At 38.2% G+C, this 19,376-nt stretch overlaps 1 protein-coding gene across 1 annotated transcript in view; it reads left to right on the top strand.

Annotated features, from left to right (window-relative positions):
• arl15a (ADP-ribosylation factor-like 15a) overlaps positions 1–13,108 on the top strand; it is a 163,155-nt gene extending 150,047 nt beyond the window's left edge. Inside the window, exon 5 of the mRNA XM_051893914.1 lies at positions 11,517–13,108. Within this exon, the coding sequence (XP_051749874.1) occupies positions 11,517–11,669 (153 nt within the window). The 3' untranslated portion in view covers positions 11,670–13,108. The remainder of the gene's footprint in view (positions 1–11,516) is intronic.
• The last annotated feature ends 6,268 nt before the right edge of the window (positions 13,109–19,376 follow it).

The raw sequence follows: 19,376 nt of genomic DNA, 5'->3' as shown, positions 1-19,376 counted from the left end.
AGATGACTCCAGAACTGGCTGGGGGTGTTATATGCAACAGGCGCCCTTCCTTGGGCTCCTAGATAGGACCTCGACTGCTGTGGCATATCAGTTTTCTGGAGTTGCTGGCAGTGCTTCTCGCCCTCTGCCGGTTTCAACCGTTGCTTCAGGGCAAGCATGTGTTGGTTCGGACGGACAACACAGCGACGGTTGCAACAGGTAAAAGGCAGGAATGCTAGCTCAGTGTCTCACTTGCAGCGCCATTCCCCTCTAAGAAGGTGATGTGAGCGCATCTTATGCTCCTCCATGTCACTTCCCCAGTTGCTGAACCCTGGATTGAATTCCTTCGGCACTCAGACGCGGCGGAGGCATCTGACGCCAGGCCCAGTACTCAAGTGCATGCCTGGTCGGTCAGGCCTTGTACTGGGCTAAATGCTTCGTATGTTGTGATTCCCCTTTAGTAATCCCATATGTGTATTTTTCCATGGTACGGTTTCCAGGATGGTAAACCTCTTTCCCTTGGTAGATCTTGCTATGTAGGACCTACTGCAGAGATTACTCCATATGTAGTGCTGCCCCCTGGTCAGTGCGTATGTGTACTTTCCACATGTTACCTCCCTACGGGCAGGATGTGGCCTCTGTAGCGTCCTTCTCCATTGGACTTCTCCATTTTGGGCTTACATGGGGCACTGGGTAGGTTACGACTTAACAAGATCAGTTGCCGAAAGGATACGCGATAGTTTGCCATCATCTGCATCTCCAACACTCGTAAAGCAGTTCAGTGGTTGTGGCGCTTTCCACAGGGACCCCAAATGTTGTCACACAACATAATGTCGAACATGACTTACAGAAAGGGTTATGTCCTCCTGCCACAACCCTGAACTACCACTAAATGGCCAGGAACACGTCTTGGCTCCTCAGTATAAACCTGAATGAGTGATTTATCGGCCGGTTTATATACCTATTTGTCCTCCCAAGTATGACCCCTGATGTCGTCACTCAACATAACTTCTCTATTCCCTCCATCAGGGAATGAGGGTTATGTCAATATCCGAGATGCTTTTTATGTATACATGTATGTTTAAAAAATATGTAAATTACTGTCAAAAGTTTGGGTCAGTAAGATTTTTTTTTATGTTTTTGAAAAAAGTCTGCATGAAAGAAGGCTGCATATATTTAATGAACCATAATAACTGTTTTCTATTTTACTTTGAAATGTTATTTATTCCTGTAATGGCAAGCTGAAATTTCAGCAGCCATTACTCCAGCCTTCAATGTCACATGATCCTTCAGAAATCATTCTAATAGGCTGATTTGGTGCTGCAGAATTTTTGTGTAAACTGTGATTCGTTTATTTTCAGGATTCAATAATGAACAGAAAATTAGAAAGAACAGCATTAATTTGAAATAGAAATCTTTTGTAGCATTATAAATGTCTTTACTGTCACTTTTGATCAATTTAATGCATCCTTTCTTAATAAATTTAATTAATTAAAAAATAATTTATTTTACTTTTTTGAACAGGTGCAGTTGTGTGTGTGTGTGTGTGTGTGTGTGTGTGCGTGCGTGCGTGCGTGCGTGCGTGCGTGCGTGCGTGTGTGTGTGTGTGATCTTTGATAATCATTGCCTTTATGCCATCTGCAGTTTTAAATCCAAAATGTCACTTACATGATTCGTGCAGAACAGAATAATGCCAACTGTTATATCTATCTAGGCAGGAGTTTAAAATGTTGTGAAATAGTGACATCATATAGGCATTATGTATGATTTGACAGTGGAGAAGTGTCACTGGTGGTTCTTTAAAAATGTTGGGTGCATGACATCTCTCAATGGAATTGTATTGTTTTATGTACAATATGGCACTCATACATTTTACCTACCTCATTATGGTGGTCTCCTATATATTTTTTGAGCAAGTTAAATCTGGTAGTTCACTAAAACAACAGCCAGTGGCTTTGGTAATTATTCAGTCCTAGTGAAAATAAAGGGGGAAAAAAAAGGATAAATACAAACATTAGCGATTGTAAAAATAAATAAAGAAAGGTCAAGCTCTTCTCTGTCCAAGTGGGAATATATCCAAGACATCTTTTATATGCATTTGTAGTTGCTGCTTATATGGAAAGTACATTATCACAGTTAAGTGCAATAGCATTGTTCTGAAGCCTTGGAAAGGACCACGGTAAGTGTCCCTGTGCCGTCTGGATTTATGATCCTCTGGAGGACAGCTCTGATCTGGCACTGGTCAGTTGGCTTTTAGAAGAGAGTGAAGGGAGAATCGGTCTTCTTTGAACTTTCACAAGGCTACGCTTTTTGGGGATCTGCTCTCCCGTCTGAGCAGCACAAGACGGTAAATCTCTAGCCAGCGCGGCACAGCAATGCTTAAAGTCTTCATTTGTTGCCCGGCAAGACCTTGGCGGTGTTCCAGTGAAGCTTTGGGCTTATTGATCTTGGCTAGGGCTGCTTACTTGGGACCTACCTTAGCATCCAAGCAAACTTATAGGGACTCTCACTTCATTCCGTCTTTCTCCATCTCTCCATCACAGCTCACTGTCACTCTCTGGGGCCAATTCGCTAAACAGTTGCACACAGTATATTTTACAGCACAAGCCCTTTTTTTTTTTACTAACCTCCCACAATCAAGTCATTCCATGAACACGTTACTATCCCGCAAGGCCACAGGAGAGAAGTTGTGACGGAAAATACAATAGATGCAACTTAAGTCGCATAAGTTGGTCACATGACAATGCCAACAGATGTATTATGTACAAATTATATTCATACTATGCAAATGCACACTTTATAGAATATACTTTTTTAGCTTTTTTATCATATATTTATTTTTAACTTTCTATTTTACAAAGAATCCTGAAAAAATGTGTCACTGTTTCCACAAAAAAATATCAAGCAGCACAACTGTTTTCAACATTGATAATAAGAATCTTTCCTTGAGCATCAAATCAGCACATTAGAATGATTTTTGAAGGCTCATATGACACATTTGACTGGAGTAATGGCTGCTGAAAATTCAGCTTTGCCATCACAGTAATAAAATATAATCAGATACTGTAGAAAAGTGTCAGGATTATGTTTGGTTTCATTTTCTTTTTGTTCATGTGCCTGTTTCTTGTGTTCCTTTCAGTTTAGTCTTTTTAATCCCCTAGTTAGTTTCCTTGGTTATTCATTAGACACACCTGTCTCTCATTTAGTTCCCTGTGTATATTTAGTCTGTTTTGTTCAGTTTTTTGTCAGATATCATCTTTGATGTGTAGTTTGATGTAGATAGTTCTCCTGTGTGTTTTCTTTGTTTATTAAAGACTGTTTAATGATTTTGCCTTCTTTGTGCATGTTGATTACCACAACGTACGTGACAGAATAACCAACCCTCATAATAAGAAAATTTAAAATGGGCCGCTACTTCCAGAACAGCTGCTTGCTGGAGGATTATGTTTAAATTTTCCTAGAACTATACCATGAAGTGCACTGGTATGATGAGAATCTTAAACAGCTCTTCTGGAGTGGCATGGAAGACAGATGCTGCTGTTGAGGGAGAATCATCTCCCTTTTGTTAAATTCATCAATTACGCCTTGTGGGTCCTCACCGTGGGAGTCGTCGAGGACAACACCACCAACTCCAGCAGCCGTCTCTCTGCCCACTCCAGACAGGACTCATCATTGCAGCCCCGAGACTCACGGAACAACTGAGAGATCCTTTGCTGTGGACCCTATGATGACACCTGAGTCCACCACGGAACCTGAGCTAGAGCCCACCACAGACTATGAGCTAGAGCCCCCTTCAGCTACATGTCCATCCCGGAGCCAGAGCCAGAAACCACATCCACCCAGGTCCATCTCGTGGCATGCGGTGTCTGGACAGTCCACTCTTGAGCCAGTTGAGGAGCTAGTGGAGCCAGCTCCCACCCATGTCCTCACCCCTGAACTCACTTTCCCTCAGCTTTCTCCAGTGAACCTTTTGGATGACCCGGTTCCACCCTGTATCCTTCCCACCCCATTTTTTCCAACCTCTCTGCTGGCTCCGTCCATGTCTCTGCATATACCTGCTTTGCTGGTGGCTCTCAGCTCCTCAGCTCTGCCCTTGCCACTCCAGGTTTTGGGCTTCTCCACTACCACCTCTGCTCTGTGAGGCAGATCCCCTGGCTGCACTGTGGGACTCCATGCCCAAGGCTCCACCTCGTCCTGTCCCTTTGGCTTTACCCTAGCTCTGCGCTATCTCAGCTCCACCATGGTCCGCCATCACTAGGGCTCCACCAGGCTCTTTTGTCCTTCTGGTTACACCTTGGTCACTCGTCATTGTGATTTTGCCACAGACTTCTGGGCCTCTGGCTGCGCCTCAGCGCTCCACCTCTTCTGCTCCACCGAGTGGCTACTTCCCTCTGGCGTCACCCCTTTCTGCCAGGCCCCCATCTACGCCTCAGTGCCTCAAACCAGCAGCTCCACCTTGGACTTCCGTGCCTGTGATGTGGCCCTGGGCTGTTATTTTCGTGGTTACACTTGGGTCTACACCTCGTCCAACTCTGCCTCCGTTCGTCGGACCCTAGGGTCCACCCAGGAAGTGCATCAGGGCTCCACCTTGGCTCCTCCCTCTATCAGCTCCAACCGTGGTGTTTCCCTCTGCCGGCTCCTCCAGTTCCCTTCCCTTCGCCAGCTCCACAGCTTCCTCCAAGACTCCCTCCCTCCGCTTTTGAACTTCTGTTTACAGCGCAGGGGGGAGTAATGTAAGGATTGTTTCGTTTCCTTGTCTTTTTGTTCATGTTTCTTGTGTTTCCTTTCAGTTTAGTCTTATTAATCCCCTAGTTAGTTTATTTGGTTACTCATTAGTCACACCTCTGTCTCATTTAGTTCCTTGTGTATATTTAGTCCCTGTTTTGCTCAGTTCTTTGTCGGTTATCGTCTTTGATTGATGTGTGGTTTGATGTAGATATTTCTCCTGCTTTGTTTATTAAAGACTGTTTAATGATACTGATTTATTTGTGTGTTGCTTACCACAACATATGTGACAAAGTTATTTTAAACTTCAATAATATTTAACAATATTACTGTTTTTATTGTATTTCTGATCAAATAAATGCAGCCTTGGTGAGAATTCTTTCAAAACCATTAAAAAAAATCTTACCAACCCTATACTTTTGAACAGTAGTATACAGTATACATTCTCCAGTGCAACAAAACATTTTGAGTATTTTAGAGCAGGATGTTTGAATTGCTCTTCTCAGATTGACTCATTGTGAGCCTCAAAATTAGCAGAAGAGCAGAACAATAAAAAGATGCCAAATTCTAACTCACTTCTGTCTTGGCATTAGCAACACTCCTGAGATAGTATTTTTATGTAGAAGTAACTGTTTCAGGAAAGCAGGTTGTTAGTGGAGAGTATATTACTTACACCCACAGACAAAGTAGAAAGGTTGGGCTGTTTGTATAAACTTAGCTAAAGTTTTGTTTTTACATGTTCACCTTACCATGCTTCACATGCCGCTAATAACAGAAGAAATTAAACGCTTTGAACCTGTACATTTTTATAATTCCATTGACCAAGTTGACCTCATTGTTTCAAAATTGTTCTTTAAAGATTGTACTTTCCCAGTCCGCGACCCACCTCCAAGTTCGAGGTATTTGTTTCTTTTTAAATGTGTCCAACGCATTAGATATTGTCTGTAAGTGATATTTCATGGGGCCTCTTTGAAAACATTGTGCCTTGCCAAGCACATAACTGCAGGCTCTTTAGACATTGAAAAAAAACAAGTGAGACCAGCTCAATTTCATGGTAAGTGCATCTGACGATATCTAGACATTTCTTTCAAGTGTGTTCTCCACAGCTGACTGATATCTTCAGGGAGAAAGGTGTCACACAGAATAATTGGCTTTCTGATATCTGAGCACGCCCTTATATGCCCAAGGTAAACCCCCGGTGATGTTCTTTAGTTGGGACTTTCTGTCCAATGTAACAGCTGTGGAGTGTTGTCAAACCACGGTGATGCAGCATGGATACTCTTGCTCAGGAATCATTTTGCAATTCTGAGCACTCAAGAAACCGACCGGTACATACAAACTTTCTGAGCTCATTTAAACACAAGCTTAATGAATATTGCAAATCAACAGGAGAATCAAAAAACATTTTTGAGCTGTACTCTGAGAAATTGATTATTCATTTTCATTTTTCAAACAAATAAACCATGAGTTTAACAGATATTTATTTCCCTCTGACAGTTATGCAGCCCAGCCGTATTATTCAGATCTACAGTACTATGCGCCACTATCCAAACACAGCTCAACATATGAACCCATTTATGTTCATTTAACTCTGACTGGTGCTATGAAATGGTCTAGTGGCTGTTTGCTTGGGCAAGTAACCAGAGAGTTTTGTGGTTTCCAAACCCACATGGAATTTATCCATCGCACCCAAGAGAATGACATGTAACCTGAATTGCCTTGGTAAAGCCCCAACCTCAAGAATGGAAATGAAAAGACATTCAAATCTGCAGCTGACTGTGAGACACATAAATAATGGTGAGAACTCCAGAGCAGGACTGGATCCATTGCAGCTCACTTTGGCTAGAGAGCAACAAGAGGAATTACAGTTTGGCTTTTGGCCACTGGCCTATTTGTGCAGGCCAGACACCCCATTCACCTCATGCCATGTCTGGCCCTTTTCACACAGCCGCTCACATGACCACAGATTGTGTCATCTCATCCTATAGAGGGGTCAGAAGGTTCTAGCTTATATAAATGGTTAATAAAAATGTTTATGCCTTCTTGCACACACTTATAAATGTGCATTTGCTGTTTTGTTTTTGTCATTGTTTTTTCTTTGGGAGAGTGACAATTACCTATTTGTGTTTCCTGAAGAGAAAGACATGACCCCCGTGAGGACACTGATTCTCGCTGCTCTTCTCTTGAAAGCATCAAATGTTATAGTAATCTCTGCAGGCCAAAAAGCAGCAGGGCACACTCGGCCCCCTATGCAGTTATCAGTCAAGTGTGGGCCAGTCTTAGTTATCAACCACCCTTGGACACATGACAAATTAGCATTTTGTTGAATCAGCTGGCTTTAAAACAACATGTCACATTGATTTTTTTTTAATGATTGTTTTTCTTGATATCACTCCTTTTCTGTCTCATTGTGATTGTGTGGTGCCTTTGTAACAGGGATGAGTATCATTAAAAATGTAAAAAAGCAATTGCTGAATTTGAATTGAGGGAGCAAACAGGTCTGTGTGTCGTGTTCATTCGTGTGAGTTTTTTGTTTGTTTGTTTGTTTTCTGTTTATCCAATTTGCACCTGAACCTAAAAAAAAAAAAAATCAAGCTAAATTATTTTATTTTTTTTATGAAAATGAAATAAATGCATTCATTTTTCTGCTTTCAATATTACAGTAAATAATTAATCAATGTACACTTAATGTACAGTTCCGCATCCTGTTTGGAACAAAGGAAAGTGGACAAATATAATCAACTGAAATTTAAAGAAATTCATATAAATTTAATTTTAGCAACAATTCAATTCAAACAATCTTTGAATATTGGGATTGACAAAACTTGTTTGAAAGTTTTGAAGAAAATTAAGAATGGCTTGAAGAGTGAACGTTTATAGTCCAGGTAGATAAAAACAGTTATTGGGAGTGGACAATTCATGCTTGATGATGGAAGTACAATGTTGTTTTCCTCTTGTTGTTCCTTCACTCTGCCTATTGTGATTTTAAGAGAGATTTCATGGCCTTAGACAAATTTTCAAAGCTGTAAGTTGCTCTCTCTGTTCAGCAAGGCTGCTCATTGGTCCTAGTGACCTGAAGGCATGACTGTATGACCCAGTGGTCATCCCAACAGCCATCTGCCACCATGGCGCGAGGCTTACCATGTCACGCAACTTCAAACCAATGTGAGCTTAGCCAAAGGAAACTGTCACAATTTACACTCATTTATGAGAAAGACAGACATCCTTGTTCATTTGTTTCCCCCATTTAAATTGTTTTCCCCCATTAATCCAGTGCAGACCTTGTGTTCTCCAGAAGGGGGCCTGCCTCAGACAGACATGCAGTCGGACAGACGGACTGGTAAGCCAGCAGGCCCAGGGCAGCTCCTTTTACCAAGACGGATTTGTTAACACTGTTTGGGTCGGTCGAGCCCTGGGCTGAAGTGACCTAATCTGTCATTAAACTCCTGTTACACTGAGCGAGGCACAGCTCAGTGCCCCCTAAAGACTCTGCTGGAGGAAAGACGAGACACAATCTTCTGACTCAGTGAAGTAGGCCGTCATGAAAACAGCAGACACTAATAAATCCCAACATGGCATAGTTAGATGCCTACACTGCATTGCCAAAACAAGTGCTTTATTTGTGATTCTTTTCTAGTAGAATTCAGTTATAGTACTTTGGACAAAAGACCCATCACACTGAACAGTTTTGTTTGATTTTTCAGGTCTTTCTGTCTGTTATGAATAGATTAGCAGCGAGTGTCCATCATGCTCGCAGATTGCGAAATGATTGACGTAGTTGCATCTGTTTGTTGTAGCAACATATCCTCTGGTCTGACTTTATGTGCCCATCAACAGTATTTCCTTGTGCTTTTATCTACCAAAACTTGGCAGGTTATCTCATTTGGTTAGGGACATCTGATGCTGTATTTTTTTTTGTTTTGAGGAAGGTAGATGGTTGATAACAGATGACAATCTCTGTGTATCTCAATGTCTATGGTTATCATGGTTTCACCATGTCTCATATATCGTTATCTCATATCAAATGTTCAATCAGAAAAAAATGAACTTAAATATACACTGCTATTCAGAAGTTTAGTGTCAGAAAGATTTTTTAAAATGTTTTGAAAGAAGTCTCCTATGCTCACCAAGGCTGCATTTATTTGATCAAAATACAGTTAAAACAGAGCTATTGTGAAATATTATTACAATTTAAAATAACTGTTTTTATTTTAACATTTTAACATTTTAAAATGTAATTTATTTCTTTGATGACAAAGCTGAATTTTCAGCAGTCATTACTCCAGTCTTCAGTGTCACATGACTCTTCAGAAATCATTCTAATATGCTGATTTGCTGCTCAAAAAACATTTCTTATTATCAATGTTAAAAACAGGTGCCCTGCTCAATATCAAAACTGTGATACTTTTTCTTTTCTTTTCAGAATTCTTTGATGAATGGAAAGTATAAAAAAACTAATGCATTTGAAATGGAAATCTTTTGTAACACTATAAATGTCTTTACTGTCACTTTTGATCTATTTATTACTTCCTTGCTGAATAAAACAACAAATAATATCTTTTTAAAAATCGTACTAACCACAGACTTTGAACGTTTTTTCGTTTGTTTGCTTTGTTTTGTTTTGTTTTTTTGTTTGTTGTATCACTGTGCATTAGTGAATTTTCTGTGGATACAAGATTGATAGTACAAGTAGGTGTAATGGTCATTTTGCTCACCTTTAACTTTGTTCATGTTTATAGTGGTTCTCACAATTCCTATTGTTTCGAAGCAACTTTACAGAAAATGCAGGTTTGATGCAATGATGTCTCTGGGCCTTAAAGATCAGGGAATTTAGCATTAAATCAATGTCCCAGTGAGCAGCCAGCCATAGGTGAATGTCCAGAAAAAAGAAAAAAAAACTCCCAGTGGTTTTGAGGACTCATCTGGGGCAACAAAATAAAGTCATATAACAATAATATGTACAGGCTGGCAAATCTGTATGAATTTTGCGTAGCAGGTTGCATTTTGACCTAAAGTATGAAGGTACGATTTGTCACTCTAAAAAGCAAAAAGCTGGTGACACCTTTAAATTTGCATATATGATTCATATTTTTCTTCATAGCCAAGTTTTATCTTGATTAGCTTGATGATATGGTGGTGAGTAATGATGTACGTGTTTAATTTGAAGAATGTAAAAACGTTACCCTATTGTTGTACTGGAAATGCATTATTAAGGCAGTAAATACAGCTTGTGATTGTAACAACTGCAATATAAGGATTATGTAAGTCCATCCATTGTTGGCATTATCTGCAGTCAAGTGAGGTTGGGTCCAAACTCGAACTGGTGATGTCTCTAGTTACCTTGGGATGGGCATCATACAAAGATGCTGTTCAAATTTCAGAAAGATGATCATTTGCATTTAACATGACTGAAATAGTAGGTTATGAGATGCATTATGTGAAAGTTCGGCTAAAGAGTTGTTTTTAATCTAGGTTAAACCTGAGTGAGTGTGTCTGATCCCTGAGCATTATCAGAACGGCTGTTCCAGAGTTTTGGAGCCAAATGCAAAAAAGCTGGACCTTCTTTTGTGAATTTTGATATCCTAGGCACTATCAATAGTCCAGACTTTAAATAGCGTGATGAATTGTAGTGTGAAGATTGGTTAAGTAAAAAGGAAATCAAATGTTTTTTCTACATTAAATGTGATTTTTATCATCACAAATGACTCATGCAAAACTGAAAATGCCCTTGCTATGACTTGAGTTAGAGTTGTGTAAGAATTGAGGAGAAGCTGCATGATTTTCCTTGATCAAATTTAACAGATGGTTCTGATCTACTAATGAAGTCCTGACATAAAAGTATAATTAAGAAAGCTTTGACAGAGCACAAAGCTTTGACATATGATCCTTTTAATCAGCTGTTACTATCAGTTTTGTATATGCCAAGTACATATTAACTAAATCTGCACAGTTTCCCTGCTGCACACGAACCTCATATTACAGCGCCTGGACACGAACATATTTTTGCTGTTTAATGAGAAGTGTTTTGACCTAATAAGTAGATTCCAAGCTTTCTACCTCTTAGAAATGTATGAAAACTATTTAGGGATTATTAGAGGACTTATTTAGAGAAAGGAAATATTATTTTTTTAGTAAAATATCCCTTATGTTCTGTTTTAGGGTCTCAGAAACAGCAAGGCCATTTTAATAGCTTTTTTTGTGTGACTTTTCTTCATTTATGAGAAGTTTTGACTTGACAACACACTTCAAACATCTTCTATTATGACTTCTGATGTAAAACATGATTAAAACAAAATATAATCAATCTATAAAGTGTTTGTGCTGGTGTCAAATTAACCCCAAGCAGAAATAACATCATAAGAATGGATACTGGTCACGTGCAAGTGCATGCATACTTTAAGATACAACAGAGAGTACTGTATAATAATAATATAGCCTTAATGGCATCTTCTTCCTGGGTTCTAGAGGAACCTGAAGAATTTGAAGGCAAAATGAAAGATTCATTTGGATCCCAAACATAAAAACATTCAAATAAATCCTTTTTCAGTAATTTTTTTAATTTATTTTATATATATATATATATATTTTTTTTTTAACAGTATTTCAGTTTTAATTTGAGTTATTAGTATGTCCTCCTTGTTGTTTTTTGTTTTCTTCACCAAGAATTTTCCGGAGACCTGCTGAATTCTCACCAAATCTGCACAATAATTTTATATAGGTATTTTGGGGAATACTAGCCAAAATTATCTTGGTGCTATTTTTAGAGAGCGGTCATGATTAAATAATTTTTTCTTTTCTTTTTTTTTCTTCAGGTACAAAAGTACTTTGAATTGCAGCCACTGAACCGAGGGAAGCAATGGATTTTTGCAGGCACCACAACGAACAACATGGAGACTGTGAGGGAGAGTTTCAGTCAACTCATCAGCCTTTTGGAAGAAAAGGAGGTGCTACCTAGCAGGATATGATTCAGTCAAACTTCAAAGTGGAAAGTGGGTTTGAAGTGTTGCTTGCTAGAAGGAATTTTTTTGGACTTCTCCTTCGTCGTTGTTTTATAACCCACTAGAGACATAGATGCAAACAGCCACATGTTTTGATGAGCTGACAGACATATTTGTTACCCTTAGGTCAAGGGCCACACATATGCTCATTTAGTAGCAGGTGAACCAAAATCCATTAAAGAGATCAGATTTTTACCATTATTTGTAAAAGTAATAAGCTACTTGATAAGCTATATGTTGTTTATTAGTTGGTTGTCATGTAGTATGAGTGTGGAATTTATGTAAATAATATATTGTACATACATACAATACAATGTATGAAGCAATCCATATTTCTTATTAATGAATGGCTCAAAATCTGAGCATTCGTTCAGCATCTTTATAGAAAATACTTTATATATTATATTATTGTATATTATATATTTTTGTTTTATTATTATAGCAAGTATAGTGACCCTTGCACTCATTATTTTTTCTTCCTTTCAGAGAATGTTAGAATGATTTCATGCTTATGTTTTCATGTTCTTAATTTTGTTGTTTGAAAAGATGACACACCCATTTACTTGGCACTGGTTTGAGCTGGAATACAAACTCTATCAATCAGTGTCCGCAACAGCTGCATTTGACAAGTCCCTGTCCGCCAGGCTTAAGCCCTCCAACTATCTGTGGAGACTCCTCCCCGTCTGCCACCTCACTCCTTGCCCAGCCACGCACTGCGGCCTCACCCCCTGCTTCCTGCTGGTATTATCCGAATTCCTCTTCACAAATTTAGATTCCTGACTGCGCACCTCTCTGATGTATATTTTGCCTCCAGACTTGTTTCAGAGTAGTTTTGGACTCACACATGCTGTGTTTCTGTATATTTAGTGTTAACCTAGTTGTGTATGTTTTGCCTGCCAATTGCCACTTGATGTTTTTTTTTTTTGTTTTTTTTTTTAATTATGTTTGTACTGCTTTTGATTTGATTGTAGCCCATGTACCAGTTAAATATGTTCCTTAATACCCCCTCAACCTACAATCCTCACGGCAACACTTTACTCTAAGGTTAAATTTATTAACATTAGTTAACGTATAAGGTGTTATGAACTGTATATTAGACTGTTTTAGAGCAGTTATTAATCTAGGTTAATGTCAGTTTATATAGATACTATTGTTAATTTTGTGTTTGTTTATTATAAATTAATGAATGTTCATTTATACAACTTGCTATGTTAAAAATGTATTGTATGTTGAAATTAACATTGCAAATATTAACATTTTTTATATCAAATTATTATAAACAAAGTATTATATAAATTGTAATAAATTTATATTAATTAAATGCTGTAAACTCGTTGTTTAACGTTAGTTTATTTTAGCTATGACATTCACTTTAACCTTATTTTAAAGTATCATCTTACATTTGAATTTGAGTGTTGTCTTCATTACTGTAAATATCAAATTATTTGGAATTGTTTATTATTACTGACAAGGGCATTTAAGTGTAAAATACATCTGATATGCTGCTGACTGTTTTTGAGGCAATTGCTTCTCAATAGTTTCCCATTCAGCCAGCAAAATCAAAGCAGCCCAGTAAAATAATCAAACTGTCCATCGTATCATTGCTTCCCCATCTAATCTCTGTCTCGAACACAAATTTCATGCGCTCGTGGTCTGATGTAGATAAAAAAAGGGAAGTTAACGTTTCTCAGATAGGGTTCCTGATCCAGCCAGGTTTATTTTTTTCTTTCTCTCTCTCTTTTCAAACTAGCCACGTTGCTCTAATACAATGTCTGTCACGCAGGTTGCCCCAGCGATTCTTTGATCTGCTCTTCCTCTGTCTGCGGCTGACGCTCCTCTCTAGTCTGCTGCTCTTGTCTAGCCGCTCTCAGAGAAAGCCCTTTGCCCCTTCTTTCTCGGGCACTCTGCTTCCCTTTGGTCACGCTAATGGAGCCCACCCTCAAAGCAGAAATGCTGCAGAAAACCAGTTTGGCCTGTTAGAATTGGCTTGTCTCTCCTCCGAAGAGGCCCACAGACTGATTGCACAGGACCTAAGGCCAGGAACTTATTAAATGCCCCATTCAGTCTGAATGTCTATTATGTACAGTAATTAGATACACACCACAACACCTTGCAGGTACTGAGACAAACACATCCCAGCTTTTTTGTTTTTGTTTTGTTTTGTTTTGTTTTTGGCTTCAGTCTTGCTTTTTATGCCACCGAGCGCTCTTAAAACCCTCCCACATGGGATGTCTTTTATAATACCAGTCTTAAGTCTATTTGCATATCATTTTTCTCGCTTGGCTCAGTTTCACACTTGCTGTGTCTAGACAGAGATTATTTTTAGTTCCTTAGCAGGAATTCACCAGCAACTGACAAAGACTTGGAACAGAGCGTGGTGATCTTTGTTAGGATGACTTTTGAGAAGGAGGGGAAACGCTTTTGCTTGCTATCCTCTTAAAAGTCTTTTCCCAGTTGTGTTTGCTCAAAGGCGAGCTCGCCTCATCATTTAAGCCCTCTCAGTCTGAAATGGTAATGCATGACTCGTCGAGGAACCTTTTTTGTTTACAAGGAAAACAAAGCACGTTCGTTGGTGTTTTCTCAAACAGCGAATGTTTTGCTCTGCCTCAGTCCAAACAGCCGAGTAATCTCAAGCTTTCACAACCTGTTGAAGGGGCTTGCCCCTGTGGAAATGCAACAGATGTTCCCTTGACATCCATCTGGTCCTCGTGATCCAGTGCTGTGCCACACTGTGAAAGGTTTTTCTTTTTTAACAGTTTCAGCTTGTCCCCAGTCAGGGGGCCGATCTCCCGTGTCTTATGCATGACCGGGATACAGTGCCACCGGTGACTTTACTCAAAGCCCCGGGATTAAAAATAAACACAGTAGTCTCTCCCACCCTTGACAACAGAACTCGGAACAAAAGCCAGCTAGCTAGATCTTGTTTGTGTTCCCGTATTTGTGTTTTGAAGAGAGGAGGAAATTGACATGCGGCCAGGGTTAATTTAAAGGTGTTTTCCTATGCATGTCAGGGTTCTCAGCATGGCACCACACACCTTCTCACTAAAGCAAACAACATGTGTGAGCTATCAGTGATATCAGCTGCAGTGGGAAACCCAGATAAGAGCAAAATATTAAAGGATTAGTTCACACTAAAATGTAAATCATGTCACTTGCGATGGTCCAGTTTGTTCTAAATCCCATGGGACGTTTTTGGGCTATTTAAGTAATAAAAATGAAAATGTAATTCATACATGGAATGAAAACCCATCCACCATGTTATGTAGTGCAACTCCCCAAACTTATATGAAATAATAATTCATGATATTTGTTTAAATAATATTTTACTTTGAATTGTTTACCCTCATTTATTTATTCGTTTTTTTTTTAGAAACCAAAGGTTCAGATGTGTACACGTTTTCTAGGTGTAAATAAAAAATGTTGTTACCTTACCTTACCTGACTTGATGGTTACATCACATGACATTTCTTGAAAATGGTATAAAAGTTTTTCAAAATCATATAAAAGAGTTATATGTGACCCTGAACTACAAAACCAGTCATAAGGGTCAATTTTTTTAAAATTGAGGTTTATACATCTATACAATATATTATTTTGTATAGATGTATATATTTTGTATGAATATACATTTATACAAAGCTGAATAAATAAGCTTTCCATTGATGTATGGTTTGTTAGGATAGGACAACATTTGGACGAGATACAACTATTTGAAAATCTGAAATCTGAGGGTGCAAAAAAATCAAAATATTGAGAAAATCACCTTTAAAGTTGTCCAAATAAAGTCCTTAGCGATGCATCTCCACCCACAAAAATACATTTCTGATATATTTACGGAAGGAAATTTGCAAAATATCTTCATGGAACATGATCTTTACTTAATATCCTAATGATTTTTGGCATAAAAGAAAAATCGATAATTTTGACCCATACAGTGTATTGTTGGCTATTGCTACAAATATACCCGTGTGACTTATGACTGGTTTTGTGGTCCAGGGTCACATATATTATAGTTTTTCCTTTATCACTTATTCAGTAAAAGGCTTTCTTCCTCCGCTTTGAATCTTATTTCATCATCAAGTCATTTTCATTTTCAAATCTTTACTGACTTCAAATGCCTGGTCATTGGTTACAGTTGTACATAGTTTAAAAATGACTAAAACTAAGGGGAGAAAAAAGTAGAGAAAAGATGAACTAAGTGTAAATTCTGATCCTTCTACTGGTGTGTTTTGTTATAACCAATGCAGATTATTCTGAGTAGGAGTTTGAAAGATAACTTCACTTGCTTGCGTCACTGGAGTGTCTGTGAGCTGCTCTTTTGGGTTCGATTGCAAGAGCCAATCTAATGACACAGACAAGAGGTTTGGTCACTTGGCTGAACAGTCTCCATTGAGCTTGTCATTCAAGCTTCTGTTTGTGCTTCTTTGGAGGATTTCTTTCTCCTCTGTCCTCCTCTCATCTCCTCTCTTCCCATCTTATTTTCTCTCTCATCTTTTGGTGCGATGATGGAGATGTGTGTCCCAGGTGGCCCACTCATCAAAACACAAGGGATCTGGCTCCTTATTTCAGACAAAAACATCACACTCTTTGTTGTCCAAAGGAAAAGATGTGGATGAGGATTTACCCAGGAGAATCTGCCCTCCCCATTGCCCACCAAAAGCCGTCTCCGCCCCCTGCTGTCAAAGAGAAATGTCAATCAAACGAGGGCATGAGGTCTGTTGAAAAGGTCATCGAGTGGTGGTCATTGCAGCCATTGTGTTCCTCTCATGAATGGAAAAGACAATCCAGGTTATCCAACTGACCTCACTTTGGACTAACTCCCCCTTCAGATATACTGAGAGGAAGATTTAGATGTCCAGACGCAGCGCCTGAATTGTTCATGTAACCGTTCGTTCAGTCCTAAAGAAGATGAGCATGTAGTCATAATTTTATAAAGAGCAAGTCTTTGAGGTTTTTAGATATCTAGATATGGCACATTCCATTAATGCACTTTATGTAATATATCCCACCTTAGATGTGCCACCTTTCATCTGTATCTAACAATTAAAATAATTTAAAATTTTATAATACTTCTTAAAATTGTGACACCCAAGAAATAAGATTATTGGATCCTTTCTTCAGTATGACAGGAAAGACAAATATTGTATTTATTTTTTTAAATGTATACATTTTTTAATTGTATAAATTTAGTTAATTTAATGTTTACTGAAGAAAAATTGCAAAATCACACACAATTGTCAAATGTTTTTAAACTAAATTTAGATATTTTGGTAACAGGCTTGCAAAAATGTAATACCCAATTGAAATAAAAAAAAAAAAAATAATAATAATTTTTTTTTTTTTAAACTAAAGTTGGCAGTCAACTTTTTCTTAAAGTTGAGTACCTTCTATCGACTATATACTGCAGATCTTTCGGGTCTATTTTGTGCTTTATTCATGGTATTCACAACTTTTGAACAGTAGTGTAATTTTTTTTGAAGAAAATGTATCTTTTACAAAATTCAGTAAAAGCTTTCCTTTGTACACTCACTACAGACTTTTATTTACACACCAAGCAGTTTATTTATCTTCCTATAATGTGTGTTTAAGTAATTATTTCTCACTAATTACTTAATTGTTAAAGCCAAATGTCATCCCATATGGAAACATTTAACATGGCATGAGACGTCCTGTGACATGGATTCCTTTGAAGAGACAGCAAATAATCCCCATTCAAAGAAGCACCGAATGTGAATCATACCATGGGACACTCAATTAATCGTTTTTGTCTTGTAAATATTTGATTACTCCATTTAAAACGGTCTATTTGATTTCCTCCAGGGCTGTGCTCCAAGCGCTGTAGGTGGATTATTTCATTTTGTCCAAACAGTTTACACCAGGCCACAGCTTCACTTACGACACTATGTGGGCAGCTTACAGCTCAAGAAATACACATTAAACATGAGGTTTAAAAGAAAGCAACTTCTTCGTCATCACAAACTAGTAAACACACAGTTTCCCAGGACGTGAGACACCTGGGCTTTACAAATTAAACTGAGACTATGACGACGATGTTCAGAGTACATTAGGTGTATAACAAGTCACGATTTTGCAATGACGCCTCAGTAGACAGGAAGTGGACTTTCTCAAAACATGCTTTCGACTGCAGGCTGAAGGATCCACAGCAGGTATGAGGAGATTAAAAGTAGGATAAGAGACGAGAGGCAAAATACAGTGAAGCTTTACTGTCGCTCTGAAGGCGAGCGAGGGGATAGATAATGAGAAAACGCTCAGGGTGACAGACAGAAAATGGGTTTTAAGGGGGGAGAGGATTAGGGTTAAAAGTCACAAAGGTCACACAAGAAACCAGTTCACATCCACTCTGCTGATGTCTAAAATACTTATTGAAGGCACGACATCTAATAGATTAACAGCAGAAACGTTTATTCCCATGTCTCAACAAAAGCGATTTCCTCATCTCTTGCTGAAATAGAAAGTTGGCTAATAATGTTAAACTTTTAGCCCAATTAAACAGAATAATTCATTCACTAATAGAAGAATTATTTCTATATGGACTACTTGTATGAACTAAAAAGTATAGACTATACTTTCCCACAATTACTGATTACAGCATCAAACGTATTAGACTGTATTGAGTAATATATCTTTAACACAAGGATACTGTTTGTTGGCAATGCTAGTTCACTGTTGTTGTTTTTTTTAGTTTTTTTTTTTTAGGATTTACCCTGCAGCCAAAGGACGACAGGCTGGCAGACTATTCTCTAGAGAATTGAGCTTCTCAGATCAGTAATCTGTCTGGGAATCCCTTCTCACCATAACCAAACGCAACTGGGTAACAATCTGTGCTTTAGTTTTTACATACACTATACCGTTCAAAAGTTTGGAGTCAGTACGATTTTAAAAAAAAAATTAATATGTGCATTCAGCATGGACACATTAAATTTATCAAAAGTGACAGAAAAGACTTTTACATTGTTACAAAAATATTTCTCAAATAAATGCTTTCTTTTCAACTTCCTATTCGTCAAAAATCCTGAAAAACACAAAACTTAGCATCACAACTGTTTTCAACACTGATAATAATAATACATCTTTCTTGAGCACCAAATCATCATATTAGAATGATTTCTGAAGGATCATGTGACACTGAAGACTGGAGACAGCTTTGCCATCATATTATGTTTTAAAATATATTAAACTAGAAAGCAGTTTTAAATTATAATAATAATTTTAAATTGTAGTAATATTTCACAATAATACAGTTGTATTTTTGATCAAATAAATGCTGTCTTTAATCCTATCAAAAATAACTTTTTTTTGGCTCTTAATATTAGAGCTGTGGACATCCTATCAAATGTACCTTGTAGTTACTGTCTCACAGGTTGATGTCTATACAGACGTGGACAGACTGAGTTCTTCAGGCATGTCAGGCTGTTTCACATACACAAGATTAAGTAGCAAAAGTGACATCCAAGACCAATCGGGCCACCCAGGAGAACTGCAACCAGCGGAAAGGCTGTCAGAGCCCCCCTTTACACCATTAATCTTCAAGCTTCTCCTGTGCTGCCAGCTCGCATCTCCTTCAAACGGGACAGGAGAGAGAGAGAGAGAGAGAGAGAGAGGGAAATAAAGAAAAGTAAAGCCACTCTGTTTTTCTCCTTTTGCTTTCCCATA

Source organism: Ctenopharyngodon idella, chromosome 5, assembly GCF_019924925.1.
Source record: "Ctenopharyngodon idella isolate HZGC_01 chromosome 5, HZGC01, whole genome shotgun sequence".
Classification (NCBI taxonomy): Eukaryota; Metazoa; Chordata; class Actinopteri; order Cypriniformes; family Xenocyprididae; genus Ctenopharyngodon; species Ctenopharyngodon idella.
The sequence above is the reverse complement of the archived record's forward strand: the minus strand, read 5'-3'. Positions and strand labels throughout refer to the sequence as shown.